General features: G+C 36.2%; 1 protein-coding gene across 14 annotated transcripts in view; it reads left to right on the forward strand.

Annotated features, from left to right (window-relative positions):
* The window catches only part of Nlgn1 (neuroligin 1), an 858,670-nt gene that overhangs the window by 401,800 nt on the left and 439,252 nt on the right, over nt 1-17,618 (forward strand). For all 14 annotated transcript variants that reach the window (XM_032898593.1, XM_032898591.1, XM_032898590.1 and 11 more), the window contains one exon: nt 5,818-5,970. In XM_032898593.1, the coding sequence (XP_032754484.1) occupies nt 5,818-5,970 (153 nt within the window). The remainder of the gene's footprint in view (nt 1-5,817; nt 5,971-17,618) is intronic.

The following is a 17,618-nucleotide window of genomic DNA, read 5'->3' on the forward strand; positions in this document are numbered from 1 at the left end:
AATTTCAGGAAGATATTTATAAGAAAGTAGGAAATGTTTTTCAAAATAAAATAATCTGTCCCCAGGCCAGCAGGTGTATTCTCTCAAGTCATTGAAGGAATCTATGACCAAATGGCTTTCACACACAATTTGCGTCCATTTATTTTTCAAATTTTGTTGATACAAATTCAACAAACTCTTCTATAATGGAAGCTCAAATGGTAGAGGCAAAATATTGGAAGCTTAACTGTTATATTTTCAAATTTTCGTTTTATAACATTTAAGAATTATTAATAGGCTAGAAAGATGTCCCAACACTTAAGAGTACACATTGTGTATATTAATGTTCTATTGCTGTGAAAAGACACCATGACCAAGGTAACATCTATAGAAGAAAGCATTTAACTGGAGGTTTCCTTACAGTTCCAGATGCTTAGTCTATTAGCATCATGGTGTGAAGGAAGTACAGCAGCACAAGGCAGGCATGGTGCAACAGAAGTCTTTGTTCTACATCCAGATCCTCAGGCAGCGGGCAGAGAGATAGACAATGGGCCTAGTCAATGGTTTTAAAACTTTAATGCCCACCCCGTGTTACACATTTCTTACAGCGAGGCCACACCCCTAATCCTGATTAATGAGCTCCTGATAGCTCATTAACTGGGAATGAAGCATCCAAATATCAGACCTAATGGGCCAATCTTATTCAAATCAACACACTGTTCTATTAGAGGTCCTGAATTCAGAACATGGTACTCACCCCACGAACCTCAAAAAACCTGTAATTCCATCCCTGGGCTCCCACCCCTTCAGATTCCCTAGGCGTGTAAATGCACACATATACAGCAAACACACACACACACACTCGCACACACGTGCACGCGTGCGCGTGCGCACATACATGCACAAATAAAATAAGTCATTAAAAAGAATTGTGGCTGTAATATAATTTATGATTATTTGATTGTATGTTCATTTACTATGGATGTCAGTGAATGACTATTACACATAAGCTAATCACTACTGTCAATGTTAAATAATTAAAAGTCACATATTTAATCAGACACATAATTTCTGGTTCTAAATAGTTAAAGGATAAATTTATACTAGGTCTGATAGAGTCGAACATTCAGAATATTTCTAGGCTATCTGGGATAACATGGGTGATATTCCCAGTTTGTGCTATCAGGAAATGTAAAATATGTAAAATTTCCTGACATTCCAATATCCTGCACACTGTTAGTATTGAGAATTGCTTTTGAGGGATATTTGTAAAGTTTTGGAGTAGGGGCCTCTGAATCTTGATAGTGAGTTGATCCATGTTGCCCCCACATCTATTTCACAGGGCAGCTTTGAATCACTTCTACCATTTTTAGTTCATTATTAGAAACAACCTGAACAGCTGCTTAAACGTCAGGTCTCAACCAAGACACGGAAGCCACTCTGCCGGAGCTACCAAGTCAAGGAATGCTTTGAAATGGTGAAGGCCGTCTTCTGCCTTAGCACTCAGTTCCAATGCAGCCCATTCCTCTGTGTTTCGTTTCATAATTACTTCAGAAACATGAAAGATACATTCAGGTAACTCATGTAGAAAGCATTCAGTAAACTACGAATGTCCCCTCTTCTGTGCTCTTAGAATCATTTTGTAGATGTGATACAAATTAAAATGATCTAATATCTAGTGTCAATTTGTGGCAAATGTTGAATTGGCATCACTGGACTCGGAGCAAAGAATGTAAATTACAGCCCTTCTTTCCATCACTGAAATCCAGGTTACTTGGCAATTCTCCACGCCTTCCCTGTGCCCTCATTCACGAGCTGTGTCTCAAGCACTGCATTCTGTGTCCCCTTTGACATTCAACATCTCTTGTCCTTTATTCACTACGGCATTAAAGACTTCTCTGTGGAAATGGTTACTTCTCATTCCTCATCTGCAGGAATCTCCAGGCCAAATAAGTCACATGATTTATAATAATCAAAAATACTCTGTTCTTTAGGCTAATCTGAAGTCCTAAAATGCTTCAAAATAGTAGCCAAGGTTTCTCTCAATTTAGTCAAGGAGCTGAGAAGACTACAAAGATATATTTAATTTTTTGCTAAAGACCCCTCAATATTAGCATTTCAATATTTAGATGTAATTAATTATCACCATACAGATTCAAGTTTCCTACAAGTTGCTCTGTAGATTCTCATATATTTTATAACCAAACTACATGTTTACAAGAATGCATTAGGCCAAGCCTTCTACTTCACTCCAGCAGGTCTGGAAGATAATCGGCACCCATAAACATGAGCGAAAGGCATGGACATCTTCAAGCGTCTCTTTATGTGTATCAGACAAAAAACTTAATTAAGGCAATGATTCACAAGTTAAAAGCTATTAAATCTCCAAAACTTCTAAAATATGGGCAATTAACCAGTCTGTGACCCCTTAAAAAGAAACCAATGTACATATTTAAGGAATTATGTGCAATTATTCAGTGGGACCATTGAGAGGAGCTGTGATGCTGGGACCTAGACACACTCTCCTAAAAAATGATCTACCTCCTTGAGACTTTCTACTTTAGTCTAAAATATTAGTTGTAAGTAGGAGGCTTACTAAGAGTAAGGGTTCATTTTCCAAATCTAATATTTAATTAGCCTGGAAAATCCTTAGTGTTCTTATTTATATTTTAGAGGAAAATAATCATTGACAAAGGTTTCCTTCACCATTCCTTTCCTCTCAAGCTCCTTGTGTTTAACAAGAACTAAAGAAAATGACAGAATTATAAATATGCTTGTGAAAATTTTCTGTTTGACTGGAACTAAACTAGTATTTTAAGAACTCATGAAGTGTCCACTTTAGTAAAGACTGAAATGGCTATTAATGAACCCCAAATATTGTAGGTAAAGAACAAAGTTGATATACTTTAACTAATATATAGGGAATTAAAAAATAAGGTTTCAAAAACACTGTGGCTCTAAAATATTCATTATTAAGTAGTGAATATCATTTAATACACCAGCTGATCATAAAATAGAAAAACAGAAAATGTGATTATTAAAGAGCACGAGCAGATATTAATGCATGTTACAATATCTGATTTGTCAATTCCATTTATCAATATTTTGTTTTGTTTTTAAAAACAAAATAGATATTTATATGTTTCATTAACAACAAAAAGACATAGGGATTGAACAAACAAGTAAAAATATGCCATTCAGTTAAAAAAATGCAACTAATCAAGAATTCTGGTTATAATAGAAGATTCCAATGTATTCTAAAGGTTTTCATACACTAAATTAATTTTCATAATTATACTTTATCTTAGGAATCAACACACATTTTATTATTCAAGTTCAGTGTAATTTCGAAAGAAAAAGAAATACATTTACAGCAAGGAAGAGCTTAATATTCTAACTTCTTAGGCAAGACCAAACTTTGTAACGTTTGAAAAAACTGATTTGGAAATTCGAACTGCCCCTAATACCTGTGATTCCTTCAAGTATAAATTTCAAGGAAAAAGAAAGAGACTGGCTTGGGTACAAGCCCTAACTTCTGCTGACTAACTTCCGTTTGCACTGGCGACACTGCTCAGGTGGGTCGCTGCAAGGGGCTGGGCGAGTCTTCTCAATGTGTGCCTGCATTGTCTTCCAGGTGAACAGAATGGCTGTACCAAGACTTCATTACTGTTCACAGTGGGTGCTTTGTAATTCTATGTAATTTTAATTAAAGGAGAATTCTGAAACAGCCTCCCTCTGTGCTACCTCCAAGCATACAATTAGCAGAGTACAGTGTCTGCTGCGAACAGTTTGGCTAATGACTTCAGTTTAATAATTTATTATTGCTTCTTCCATGCCAACCATACAAGAAGAATAGAAGCTAAAATTTTGTAGCAAGCAGATATTACGGGCGTATAGTTGAACAATTCCAGAAAGGAATTGTTCCTCCTTTTTTAACCTGACAACTCCACAAGCCCCTGAATCTTCTTATAAGAGAGCACACAGGCTGGTGTGTTGGCTCGGTGGTGAAGAGCACTGGCTGTTCTAGAGCAGTGGGTTCGCCTCATGGAGCCCACATGGCAACTCACAACTGTCTTTGGCAGCTCAGTACGAGGCATACAGGTATACATGCAGGAAAAATACCCAGAAACATAAAATAAAATAAAATAAAATAAAATAAAATAATTAACATTTAAGAGGGGCAGTACTTTTGCCAGTCAATTTCAGAAGATAAATGTGATGACTATGCCTAGCAGGTGATTACAATGTAGAAATGTTCTTACTCAGATCCAGCACATTCATATCTCCAGGAGGGGGGCAAGAATGTGTACATACACATAGGCAGTGGCTCATTTCAAACTGATCTTTCTTAAAGGGACAGCTCAGAACAAACCTAGTGGATATCATAATGAACCCCATTAATTGTATGCTAAACTAAATATCAATTATAAAGTTAAAGAAATTAAAAATAAATAAATAAATAAATACAACTCTTGCCTGAAAATCGATGACCTTAAAAACAAACAAACCAACAAACAAACAAACAAGCATAAAGTCTCTATACTGTGCCATTAACCACTTTTCTCTACTTCAGGTCTGAATAAACAAGAAAGACTATTCTTTCTGATCTAAAAATGAGTTCTCATTCAAAGAAATTACTCTATTATGGTAAAAAGAAATGGGACATTTAAGTTGGTCATTTCCTTCTAAAAAGAAAAGGGCAAAACAGTCTCTAAATCACCCCAAATTCTCCCTGTGATCTGTATCTTATGTCTCCAGTGGAAGCGGATGTCTTAACTGGGGGACAGTTTAGTTTGATTAAAATACTCTAAAGTAAAAAATTAAACTATATTTTCAAATAACACTTTCAAACTAGTGTTAAATGTAATAGACTTGGTACACAGCTGCTTATGAGCATACAGGTATAAAACTTGCTATCAAACAGCATTGTTTTATTTACAGTCATCTTTTGATACGGTCAACGTTTGTGACTGAATCAAAATACAGGTTAGCCATTTCAGCAGAAATTACTATGTTTTTAAACTTGATTGAAATCACATTGGTTGCTTTGCTGTTTGTTTTTGTTATTTCTACATTCTTGTTGAAAAATCTCATAGTCGTGGTCAGTGAATGTTAGCAAAATACTGAAAGTCAGGCTGGGAGAAAATCACAGCGATGTCTCTAGATTTTGCCACTGGGTACTTGACCTTAGCTTGATCATCGCACACCTACATGATTAAAAAGCATGGCACAAAGGACTGAGAGGAGCCCATTACCTACAGGAAGTAGTGCAAATAAACTTTGTTTTTATTTTTTCTTCTAAAAACTAAGTTTGGGTTGGATGGGTGAATGCTGTGCTTCTCTAGGTTCAGCAATTCCATGACATCCTCTAAGTGTGTCTCCCACAGGTGCTTAGGTGCACATGTTTTACTGTCTCAACAGTCATTTGACAGAACTGAAGCAGGAAGATTAAACTCTGAAAAGAATAGTGGTCTGATTATGCACAGATGACTTAATGCAATCATGTTGTATTCGATACAAAGCTTCACAGTAATAGAGGAGGGATTGATGACTGGACTCCAGATAGAAATGAATCACTGTCCTTACCGAATAGTTTGTGAATCGCATGTCCATCTCTTCAAAACTAAAGTTTATACAGAAAACAATGGGTGCCTGTTGTTCTTTTCATAAATAGCTCTCAATAGGAATTGCTTAAGAAACACTTTAAGAAAAACGGCAATTTAAAGACATTAAAATCATGCCCTCCTGTCCTTAAAATGAAAAAAAAAAAGTACTGTACTGTGTTTCATCATGCATGTTGTTGAGGATAACAATAATTGCCAATCATTTGTTTTGCAGATATTCGGGACAGTGGGGGTCCCAAACCAGTGATGGTGTACATCCATGGTGGCTCTTACATGGAAGGTACTGGAAATCTATATGATGGGAGTGTGTTGGCAAGCTACGGTAATGTGATCGTCATCACAGTCAACTATCGGCTTGGGGTACTTGGTAAGCTATCTCCTACTCCTTTCACATTCATGGCAAAGTATGTGCTACTTTCTTCTATGCTTCCTGATACTTTTTATTTTTGAACCTGGCTTTTGAAAGCTTCAATAAGTTCTCTAAGTGTTCACACATTGAGTAAAGGCAACTTGGGAAATTTTTAATCTTGAAACCAAAAGGTAATGAAGGCACTGATCGTTGATAGCTTTGACTGATGGGATGTACCTTGTACGTTGTGGATGACAACACATTAAGTATGGAAGCTAATGGCAAAGGCCTTCAGAAACCAAGTCCATGAACAGATGTTTACTGCGGCTTTTCTTTCGTATGGCGCTGTGCTCTTTTAGATGCAAGTTTACACTTCTGTCTAGAACCCTGGATGGACTAACTTAGGGAAGTCATGTTACTGTTGTCTTGGAAGCGTTTCCTCTCTTTTATCTTTTCCTGTGGCCCCATAAATAATTAAGAATAGTGTCTCTGAGTACAATTTTTAAGTGAGTGATTTATTTTAGAAAGAATACATCTATTTTTTTAAGGTGACAGTCAGTTTATCTCAGTCACAGACAGTGTTTTCAGAAAGAAGATAGAGGCAAAATTGAGATCTTTAGTTTTAAAAAGAAATATAGAAAACATATACTCAGTAAAACATCCGTTTTATTTACTAGTCAGCTTTTTTTAAAGATAACCTGCTGTTCTATCAATGTGCAGTGAGACTGTTGACAGTGATAAATAAAAGATAGTAGTTATAGTCAAAATTATCTGTGGTATTTTAATGTAACTTGTTTAAAAATACAGCATATTCCCTATAGATTGTGTTTTTTAATTTAATTGTTCAAAAACTTTTATCACAGTTTCAAGTCTCAAAGTCACTGGGTATTTAGATAAATGGATATTATACTCTTGATTTAATCTTGAATTATATACTATTTCATATCATTTTTAACGTCATACATATATTTTTTGCCATGGGGAGAATAAGAGCTTGTTACTTTCTCTGTCTTCAGTAGACATTTTGACAGTGTAATAGAGTTGGGTGGATGATGTCATGAATATCCTTAATCAATAAAAGCAGATATATTTCTGCAGCCTGCTGTTTAGGGGCATCTTGCTGACCAGAGTGCCTGGTTATGCCTTGTTCAAGTAGAATTATTTTAGGTGGTTAGGAAGTACTTCTCACCACTGAAAACCCTGCTAATTAGAGAGAAAGAAAAAGTAGTTCGCAATTTTCCCTAATTTTCATAGTCATTTTATTATTATAGAACATTTTCATCTGAAGCCTTTCAGTACTTCAATGTTTTATAGTAGTTATATTTTTATAGTATTTAATAATTCAGCCATCTTAATGGCTATCATTGTCATATACTTCCAAATTTCTCCAATTGAGTAGACTGTGCAGTGACATGTTGGTACACTGAGAACTTAAAAGAAATGTTATGGGTGGAGCTGGTGTGTGTAGCCACACCATAATTTGCCTTTTCTGAGTGTAAGTTGTGGTCCCAGCACAATTTCCTATGATGTGCTGCGTGTTTAAGTTAATAGAAAATTTACCTGTTCCTCCCTATTTCATTTTATAAATGTTATTTCCTAGTTTATGGGTGTCTTTAGAACTACTAAGGATGTCAAAGTTGATCTGGTTTAAATTCTACATGTGTGGTCATATCTTTGTCTTTTAAAACCACAATATGGTTGAGCTTCAGCACCACAAATTAAGCAGCTAAAATAAAGGAAGAACTCACTCAGTCACATGGACTGTTTAACCACCAGCCATATTGCCATGGAGGATGAACTTTACTTCAGTTTGGTCTGTTTTGTCTCTGAATCCTGCGGTTCAGTCCTTGGTTTGCTCCTTGGAATCACGTTCAGCCAGAAGTTGGTTTTCAGTAAACTTTCTTTTTTTCCTTTAAAAATATATCATTTACTAATTACATATATGTATATAACATATTTCAGACCTTCACTTTCATTAAACTCTTAAAATAAAAAGGAACCTACTTTTGTTAGAGAAATGGTCCAAAGAAGCAGTTCTCAATCTGTGGATCATGACCTCTACTTTGGCTGTTGATTGACCCCTTCACAGGGGTCGCCTAAGGCCATTGGAAATAAATATTTATATTATGATTCATTACATTATGAAAATTACAGTAAAGATGCAGCAACAAATGTAATTTTATGGTTGGTAGTCACCACAATATAAGAGATGGACTGTTGAGAACCATTGGTCTAATGCACATTTTAAAATATTATTTCTAAAATAGTTGGAGTTGGGCCAGTTTTTTTTCAAAACAAAACTGTTGGGAATGAATTCAAAGGATATAATACAGAGAGAGACAGACACACACACACACACACACACACACACACACACACACACACAGAGAGAGAGAGAAAGAGAGAGAGAAAGAGAGAGAGAGAGAATGAAAGAGAGAGAGAGAAATACCAGCATATTTGTTACAGCAACTTCACAAAAGTATTACACTAGAGCAGAACAGCAGTCGTCCAATAACCTATGGCAATGAAGACTGTAGCTATGTGAAGTCTCCTTGGTGAATATTTATCTAAAACCAAGGTAAGTCAAGTTTTCTTAGGTGTGAGTTTCAAAAGAATGTTGGTCAAGTTGGCTTTGGGGTAAATGCTAAAAATTAGGTATAAACTAAGATTTTATCTCTTATCAGAGAAGATTCTTCTCTGTCTTTTGATTCCAGTGTTTTGATGTGAGGATCAATTTGGGATGTCAGTGAGTAACTGGCTAATTGCAGACATGTTGCTCTGGGGTGACTGGCAGAAAAACCAGTTTGGAATAGGTGAAACAATTGTTGCTTTGATTTTGCCATACTTGATCTATTTTAGATTTTTACTGATTAATACTGAAGTAATATTTCAGTTATATAATTAATACCACTATTTAATGACCAAGGTTTTAGATTTAAAGCATGCTTTGTGAAAAACATTTTGTCCAATACACGTTAGGAATGGAGTGGAAAAATTCATCAGTATATTCAGGAGGCCAGTGGTTGGCATAAATTCCTTAGCTAAGACCTTCACCTGGCATCTCATGGCAGAGCAGTACATACCCTCCCTCAGGACTGCTTATGACCTTTCCCTCTGAGACAGACAGCTGTGTGCTGAGAGTAAATGCTAGTGAGGTTGACAAAGCAGACAGGATGGAGGAAGCAGGACTCTGCCTCTCCATCCTCTGCCTCAGTGTCACCTTAACATCCCTGGTGACCCTGCATAGAACTGTATACATCCAGGCTTTAACTTCACCCTGCTTCTATATTTCTCCTCATCCAGTTTCTTCTACTGCTTAAATCACTGTTTCATAGGTCTTAGTAATGAAGATATAGTAAATATTAGTTGCTTATATTTTAATATTTTAATTTATGGGTACTAAAAATTAACTTGGTTATTTGAGAAATAATTAATTTATATTTTTATAGTAGAAAATAATCCATACAAAGTGTTTGGTTTGTAAGCTGGAGAAATGTGTGCTTTAATGAGCATAAGTTCTAAATTGTGATGAAATAAATTATGTGCTCTAGAAGATGTAGTGAATTCCTGTTTTTGAAAATAGTAACTGTCCAAATGATGATGTATTTTTAAATCCCATAAAATGAAAAAAATACAAAAAGGACTTTAATATTACAATGTGTTTTAACCACTCCAAATTTAGAATAAATGTCTTACTTTCTGTGTGAAAAGAGAAATGAAGAATTCAAAGCCACCGTGCTTAACGTAGGTAAATAAAAGATTTGTTACCTTTGTCTGAGAAGGACCTGGTAATTGTGAAATTCTTGACTCTAGCCAATAATACTTTTAATTTTTGATATTTGTTTTTATTTTTGAGACTTATTCAAAGAACTTTTGATCATATCCACCCTCCAATTTTCTTAACTCAGCCCCACTTACTACCCTTTTACTACCCTCTCTTTCTCATTCTTTCTTGTTTTTAATGCTTCAAGACCAATTTCTGTTGTCGAAATATTTTTGGGTGTGTGATTTTCCACTGGTGAGTGCTTGACCTAACAAGGGTTACACTATTAGGGAATACTGTATCTTCCAATAGCTAACAGTCGTCAGTAGCTGCATGCCGTGGGGTGAGATAGTATGCTAAACTTCCTTCCCATGCTGGATTTGGTATGGTTAAACTTGTAAAGGATTTATGCTCATGACTTCCGTGAGCTTGGATTTGTAGCTATTCTACCACGTCTAGAGGATAATGTTCCCTTAGAGTCCTTCATTCACCAGCCTGCCAACTTACATTCTTTGTGCCCCACTCTTTTGTGATGACCTCTGCAACTTGGGAGAGGTTTTGTTTGATACCTATGTTCTCTTATAGGCTAAGTAGCCTACAGTCTGGTCACTGAACTTTGGCCAGTTGTTAGTCACCACCCATCACACACAGGGATTTCTTAGACTAAAGTAGAAAGATATGTTGATCTATGTGTTTAATGGTAAGTTATTGAGATGGTTAGTGTGTTTATTTACCAGCATGATATTAGGATGTTTTCTTTTATGGACAATCTAGATATAGATACTAGGACAAATAATGCTGCCAGGTGTGGGTTTCATCTTGTGGAGGACTTCAGTTCAGTGGTAAAGTGTTTGGTTACTTTAGTGACATTCACGCCACTGTTGCTAATGAGTACATGTTCTCAAGCCATTAGTCCTGTAGTTTGCAGTCGGTAAGTTTGATAATGGCAGATTGATTGATGACTCCTGTTAAACTATTAAGGGTAAAGCTTCCATGGTTCATGAGTCTTAAACCTTTCTGAAAACCAACAAATTTGGGGAAAAGAACTAATTAAATACTCTACTTTGCAGTAAATATGAAGTGTAATCCATCAGTGGGGAAAACATTGAAGTACTATTTTATCTACTTTTAATAAATTAATAGTTAAAATCAGTTTATAATGTGCCTAAAGGCTAGCCAGTTTGAAACATTTTTTCTTAACTTAATGGAAACCAATTTTAATAAACTATATGTTTTGATTCTGTTCAGTTTGGTTAACAAAATTTGATGATTTGAATAACTAGATTTTTGATGCTATAGTAAGGATAAAATACTACAAGCGAGAAGTCACAGATAACTATTGCTTTAGTGTGATCATTCTCCACTGATACCACTCAATTTAACAACATGCATTTTTATGAGGACATAAAAGCAGAGGCAGAGTTGTTACTTCAAAAAAAAGTTTGATTAATGGAAAGGCAAGTTATTCAGTAGATAAGAGTAATTTACATACTTTGTGTTGTGTCTAAATTAATTTCTATGTCAGAAGCTTAGTGTGTGTGTGTGTGTGTGTGTGTGTGTGTGTGTGTATACTTGAACTTTAAAAGGATAAAAACAATATATATCTGATGAGATGATGAGGACATGTCAGATAGGATTTGTATTTGAATTCTAGGAGATACAGTTCAAAGCGACTCACTAAGTCTGTGCTATATTTATAAAATACTTATACACATTTGTGTTACAACTGTTAATGTAAAAATAAGGTTGAAAATTTGAACAAGAGCAAAGAGGGCTTTTGGGAGTGTCTGGAGGTAAAGAGGGAAGAAACAAGAGGATGGGTACCTATGCTGTAATTAGGTTTTAATCTCAAAAATAAAAGAAAAAAAAAAAGAAAAAGAAAAGTGCACGTAACTTTCAAGCTTCACAATTTTTTCCTTGCTCTCTGTTTTGTTTTTCTGTTTGCTTTTGGTTTTGTGGGTAAATACTTACTTTTTATTTTTTTCATAGAGATCTTCCTCAACTTACAAATTATCTCTAAAACCAAAATAAGAAAAATGGCCACATATGTAAACATAGTGCACAATTACAGGTGTGATTTTATATACTGATAATTTCCTACTGTATGTCTAAGTATGTGCTTTGGTCATGTAAATGATCTTCAACTGATTTTCTTCATGGATTCATACTCTTTGTACCAGACCCTGAGTTTTACAAGAGGAAGACAAGATACCATTCTTTCTTTACTTTTTATTTATCCATACCCTGAAAAACTGAAATAGTTTGTGACAAATAAACACAGCACAAGTAAGTTATAGCTTACATTTGGAAAGGATTCACAGTTGAAAAGAATTACATGCCCTATCAGCCAAAGATCATTAAAAAGGATAAGGCATTAGATGTCCGAGTCACCGATCTCATATAAAGGTAAGATACATAATAATGAAAATGATACACTCAGAATCTTTTCTCACCTCATGCTAGAAACATGCTTTATCATATGAGCTGCACTATTTTTATTTGCAAGATGGAGTAATAGCAGAATTGACTGAACATTCTCTTATTAGAAAATGTAAAACTACCTTCAGTGTATAATTCTTTCATCACTTCCATAAAATGAAAAGCATAGCAGTAAATGCTCAGATTTCTACAGTGTCATTCAATAGAGTGCAAACCAGTGCAGTGAGCTAAGAACTTTTGGTGATTTTACATGTAAAGGCAGAATCCTAGAAGGCAATTAAGAACAAGAGAAAATTATGATGGTCCATATATTTCTTCTGTAACAAACCTGTTGTTTCAATTGGGTTATAATAAAGGTTAGGAGATAATCAATTTTTGATAGATTACTCAGATGAGTACAATAGAGGAGAAAGATTGTTTATCTGGGGAAAATTAAAACACAACAAAAACAAAAAACCCTAGGTAACTGATACTATGAACAATAAATTACATGTCTGTTATTTTTATTCTACAAACAAACTTTAATATATGTGAGGAAGCATAGGGAAAATGTCAGCTACCCATATATGCTATAATTTAGAAAGGACATAATGTAGAAACTAAGAGAATTCTAATAAGACATTTTCCACTATGTTTGTTTATTTATTCACTGCAAACTACACAGTGGTCTGTATAGGCTTCTGTTAGTTATTGATACTATTGCATGACATTTACATGGGGGTAAACAAGACATTGTTTGCCTTATGGGATGAGAGGGATGAAAATAACAAAAAGTCAGCAAATGATATTCACTAGGTAGCCACTTAGTTCAGGTTCAGCTTTTGAGTTATCCATGGGTTCTAGAAAAAATGGCAAGTGAAATGAAGAGGAATGCATTCTAGACCAGAATCTGAAGAGTCCCGTGGATAGGGGACCCTTGGGATGCACCACTGGCTTGCCAATAATCTGAGTCCCTTCTATAATAGCAATATTTAAATTCTAGAAACTTCTATGTGCTCCTACCTCCCATTCTCTTTGTGTCGATGTGTATTGAATCTCTACAACTCAACATGGCTGACGTTTGTGGAATTTTCACATTTCTTCATTTTATGCTGATATCTAGCTTATAGTAGTAACTACAGCAATAGTGAAACAGTGATAATAACCACAGTCAGGTTTACTAGTTCTGAACCTTCGTGTTTCCTTGTGATTACAGTCTTTCTTTTGTACATGGCAACAGAATGGTTGGTGGTGGTGGTGGTGGTGATAGTGGTGGTAGTGGTGGTGTTTTTTGTATCTAATTTGTCAAAGCTTCAATGATGAGTTTAATCAAAAGAGCATTGTGGGCAGTAAGGGCATGTTATCTCTTGTAGTAAGGGATGCTGGGGATTTTCTTACGTCTTTGAAAAGGTAAAGATTTAGAGACGGAAAAATATTCCAAAGTATTTTTAAGTGATGCTAAAGCATTGGAAGCAAAATGAATTTTTTTTTCAAAAAGTAGGTAAAATGCAAAGTACACTGAAAAGGCTACCTAGACCAGCCCCAGAGTGTACCTGTGGCTGACGGAGCAGTATTACATTTTGAAATATGAAATGTTGAGGGATGGGTTCTCGGTGGAGTGATCAGCTGTAGGCTGAATGTTAAACCTACAGCATGGGACACGGATCTTCAGACTTCATAAAGATGATGGCAAATTCCCTTCCTTGCCTGTCCTATGCAATGTGGTATAATAAACGATACTACTGTTGCTTAATAAAAAGGTATTAGTCTTTATCCAGGACTGCTTCAGCTCTTGTTACAAGCGCACAAGAGCGTGGCTCCTCAGTGCTGCAGTTTTCTAGGCTTTTAAATTGTGTTTCTGCCCTCCGCACCGCTGCCTACTCCTGCCCAAGTGCCTGGCAGTCTTCCTGCTGCCTTCCACTGCACCTCATTTACAGGCGCACGCTGATCTTTCATTTCTGCCCCTCAAGTCTTCCCCTGCACTACCTACTCTGTAAATACTCCAGCCCTGCTCCTTTGTCACTGTCGCTTTAATTTGGAATTGTCCCAGTTCATTTTTTTTAAAAGACAGAGCTGTGCGAATGTCTTCCCTAGACTTGTGTTTTCCAGCTGACCCTACATCCTCCAACTCCAAACTCACATGTAGTTCTATTGCACATCACAGAGTACCTTAAAACCAGAACAGGGTTCGGTTTTCCTTAATGTTCCTTTCAGTTTCTAACCTCTTAGTGGTTCACAGAGATTCTGGCCTTCATTCCATGGCTTTCCTTTGTTTTGTTTTCCCCTGCTATTTTCTTTCCTTTTTTTTTCTTTTTGTTTTGGAGCTGGGGACCGAACCCAGGGTCTTGCGCTTGATAGGCAAGTGCTCTACCACTGAGCTAAATCTCCAACCCCTTTCTTTCCTTTTTTAACATTTATTTTTATTTTTTATTTCCAATGTATCTGGACTGAAGTTTCCCCTCCTTTCATTCCTTCCAGCCCTTTACCCTACTCACTCTCTCTTCCCCAGAACCACTCCTTCTCCATTTTCCTTCAGAAAAGAGCAAGATTCCTAAAGATAAACAGAAAGCAGCAAATAACAAGATTCAGTAAGACTAGGGACAAACCCTCATGTGCAAGGCTGGATAGTAAGAGAAAAGGGTCCCAAGAGCAGATGAAGGAGTCAAAGACACACCATTCCAACTGTTAGGAGTCCCACAAAAGAGCCAAGAAAGATAACATATGCAGAAGACCTACCACAGACCATGCAGGACTGGTGATTGCCACTTCAGTTGCTCTGGTATTCTTGGTCCCTCTGATTCCTACGTCTCTTCCTTCCCCTTTCCTATAACTTCCCTACACTCTAAGGGGAAGGCTCTACTTTCCTGAAAATATCAAGCCTATTAGAGGTTGCCTTCGATGTCCATCATCATTCTGGTACTATGATAAATCACCTGGACAAATCAACTGAAAAAGTAAAAAGGTTTATGTTGACACATCATCTTGCCCCTTTCAGTGTATGATTTCTTGGTTTCTTTAAACCACCTATGGTGAGCTATGTTGATGAGAGTGCAGATAATAGCAAAGAAGATCATGTCATAGAACTTGAGTATCAAAGAGGGAAGGAGAGGGCAGAATACTGATATGACCTTCAGCACCACTTCCCTATTACCACAATTAGAAGCAATTATTTACAACAGAAAAGGAAGTTGTAGCATTTCTTTCAATAATGCTAGCATTTTTAGCTTTTCACTTTGTGTGAAAATAAGGTTTAAGGAAGATGTAGTATTTCATTTTTTAAAATTTTTAATTTGTCCATATGTATTGTTTGTGTAGGTGAGGGGAAGGGGTGTGATCATCTCTGTTCCTGCCAGGTCAGCTGAGAGGACAAGATGTAGGAGCTGAATCTGTTCTCTCCTTTTGCCATGCGGGACGGTAGACATATATTAACGTTCTTCCATTAAGCCTCACCACTTGAAGGTGCTGCCACAGACAGATGAGGAACCTTTTAGCTTATGGTCAACCATATGGATCCATCACAGCCTCTGCAGGTATTGTGAGGAGTTTCACCCACTCAAGGCAGGCTGCTTCTTAATGCAGTTGCTTTCTTGTTGCCTGTTCTCAAATCCCTGTTTCTGAGGCCAAGTTATTATTCTTCCATTCATCTTTCTGATCAAGTTGGCACTTGACCGCTTGCTTCTGTTCCCATAGCCCAGGTCATCGCTTGTTCATACCGGTATTGTCGTGTGTATTAATAGCTTCAGAGGGAAGAAATTCTACTGCTCAAATTAAAGTAGAATTCCCAGATTTTTACCAGGTAGATAAACTCTCAAAAACTGGAAGAGTGTTCTGCATGCATTACAAAGAGACTTCAATAAACCTATAATTGAATTCACTGTGCTGTTCCTCGGGTAGGTGCATAGGAAATAAAGAACAGGCGCTCGCACTGAAATGGTCGGCAGGAAAGAGAACCAGCCACCTGTAAAAAGCACATCTTACATTCCTCATAAACAAAATAGAGCTTTTCGAAAATTAAACACAATTTGTTCCATTAGCAAGAAAGCTACCTGGATATCCAGATACAAGTGTTTTCTATCCTAGATCTCTTACACATGAACAATGTAACAAGTTAATACTCATTAGTGACTTATGCATCCCCATGAACTGTGTGTGTGTGTGTGTGTGTGTGTGTGTGTGTGTGTGTGTGTGTGTGTTTTCACATATTGGCTCAGTGTGTGAAGTGATGGAAACGTTGATATTAAGGAACCTGAAGATTGTGGTAAATATTGATACTTGAAATCAGAGAGGTGCAATATCACAGAAGCATAACCCATGCATTTACAGATAGACTAAGTTGCAGGGTTTAAGTCTTTTCTTTTTTTCAAATTCAAGGTAAGGTTATATTTTTAAGTGTGTAAAAGAAACAGAAAATGGCATTTCCATTCATTTTTGCCTTTTGATTTCCCGTTGGTTTTAAATTGAATTACAGATGTTCAGCTCCTGCCACAAAGAGAAGCGGAAGTGGGAGATTTTGAACTTCGCTGTAGGGGTTTGAGGCTACAGATTACACAGATCAGATTCTCCTCCATATGCTCCTGCCCACATGTCTCTCTGAGCAGCTAGTGGCATGAGGACCATAAATTTACTCTAAGGAAAAAAAAACCCACAAAAACCAAAAGTCCAAATGAAACAACGTCCCCAGAGTGAATTCTGCCTTTCTATAGCACAGAGGAAAGCCCTGCAATAAAACATATCCAAGACATATTAATTTTTGAATCATAGCTTCTGGATTATTGTGTTTGAGCCTGGGAAATGGCATCTTATATAGAAAATTCATCTTTCTTGGTTAATTTGCAACACACTCAAATAAGCATAAGCAATTTAAAGGGATTCTTTGCGGCAACATTATCATAATCAGCAGCAATTATTTCTGTCAGAAAAAGATATGTAGTGATTTTATATTATTTAATTATGTGAGAATTCCTCAGTTTTTTCACTTCATATGAAAAAAAACTTTAAGAAAGATGTATTATTTCTTTTTAGTAAAAGAATATCTGTTTCATTAGAGCGTTTTGCCATGAAATATGGTTTGATGTTATCTCCTAATGTCAAGGACTCTGCTTTTCAGAATACAATTTGGCCTTTTTGTTACTTAGAAGCTAATCGTTAATATTTACTAAATTTGTTGGTTGTGCACAGCTCATAATGGAGTCCTTTTCAGAAGGGACACATCTAGAAGGATCCCAGACTAGGCTCAGATTTTTATACTAAATTACATGAAATCGGAGACAAAAACCCAATTATTTTCTTAGTAACGCTTGCCTCTAATTCGTTCCTATTTAATTTTGGAAATTAATTTATTAAACGAGTCTTTCATTTTCATAATGTCAAAATCTCTTTTCATAGCAATGACTATCCATAGTTTTCTGCAAGTCCATGCAACGAGAGGACAAGGTATCGTGAATAATGACACTGGACAAGAAATGAAAGCCTCCAGAAAGCAAAT

Source organism: Rattus rattus, chromosome 3 (assembly GCF_011064425.1).
Source record: "Rattus rattus isolate New Zealand chromosome 3, Rrattus_CSIRO_v1, whole genome shotgun sequence".
Taxonomy (NCBI): Eukaryota; Metazoa; Chordata; class Mammalia; order Rodentia; family Muridae; genus Rattus; species Rattus rattus.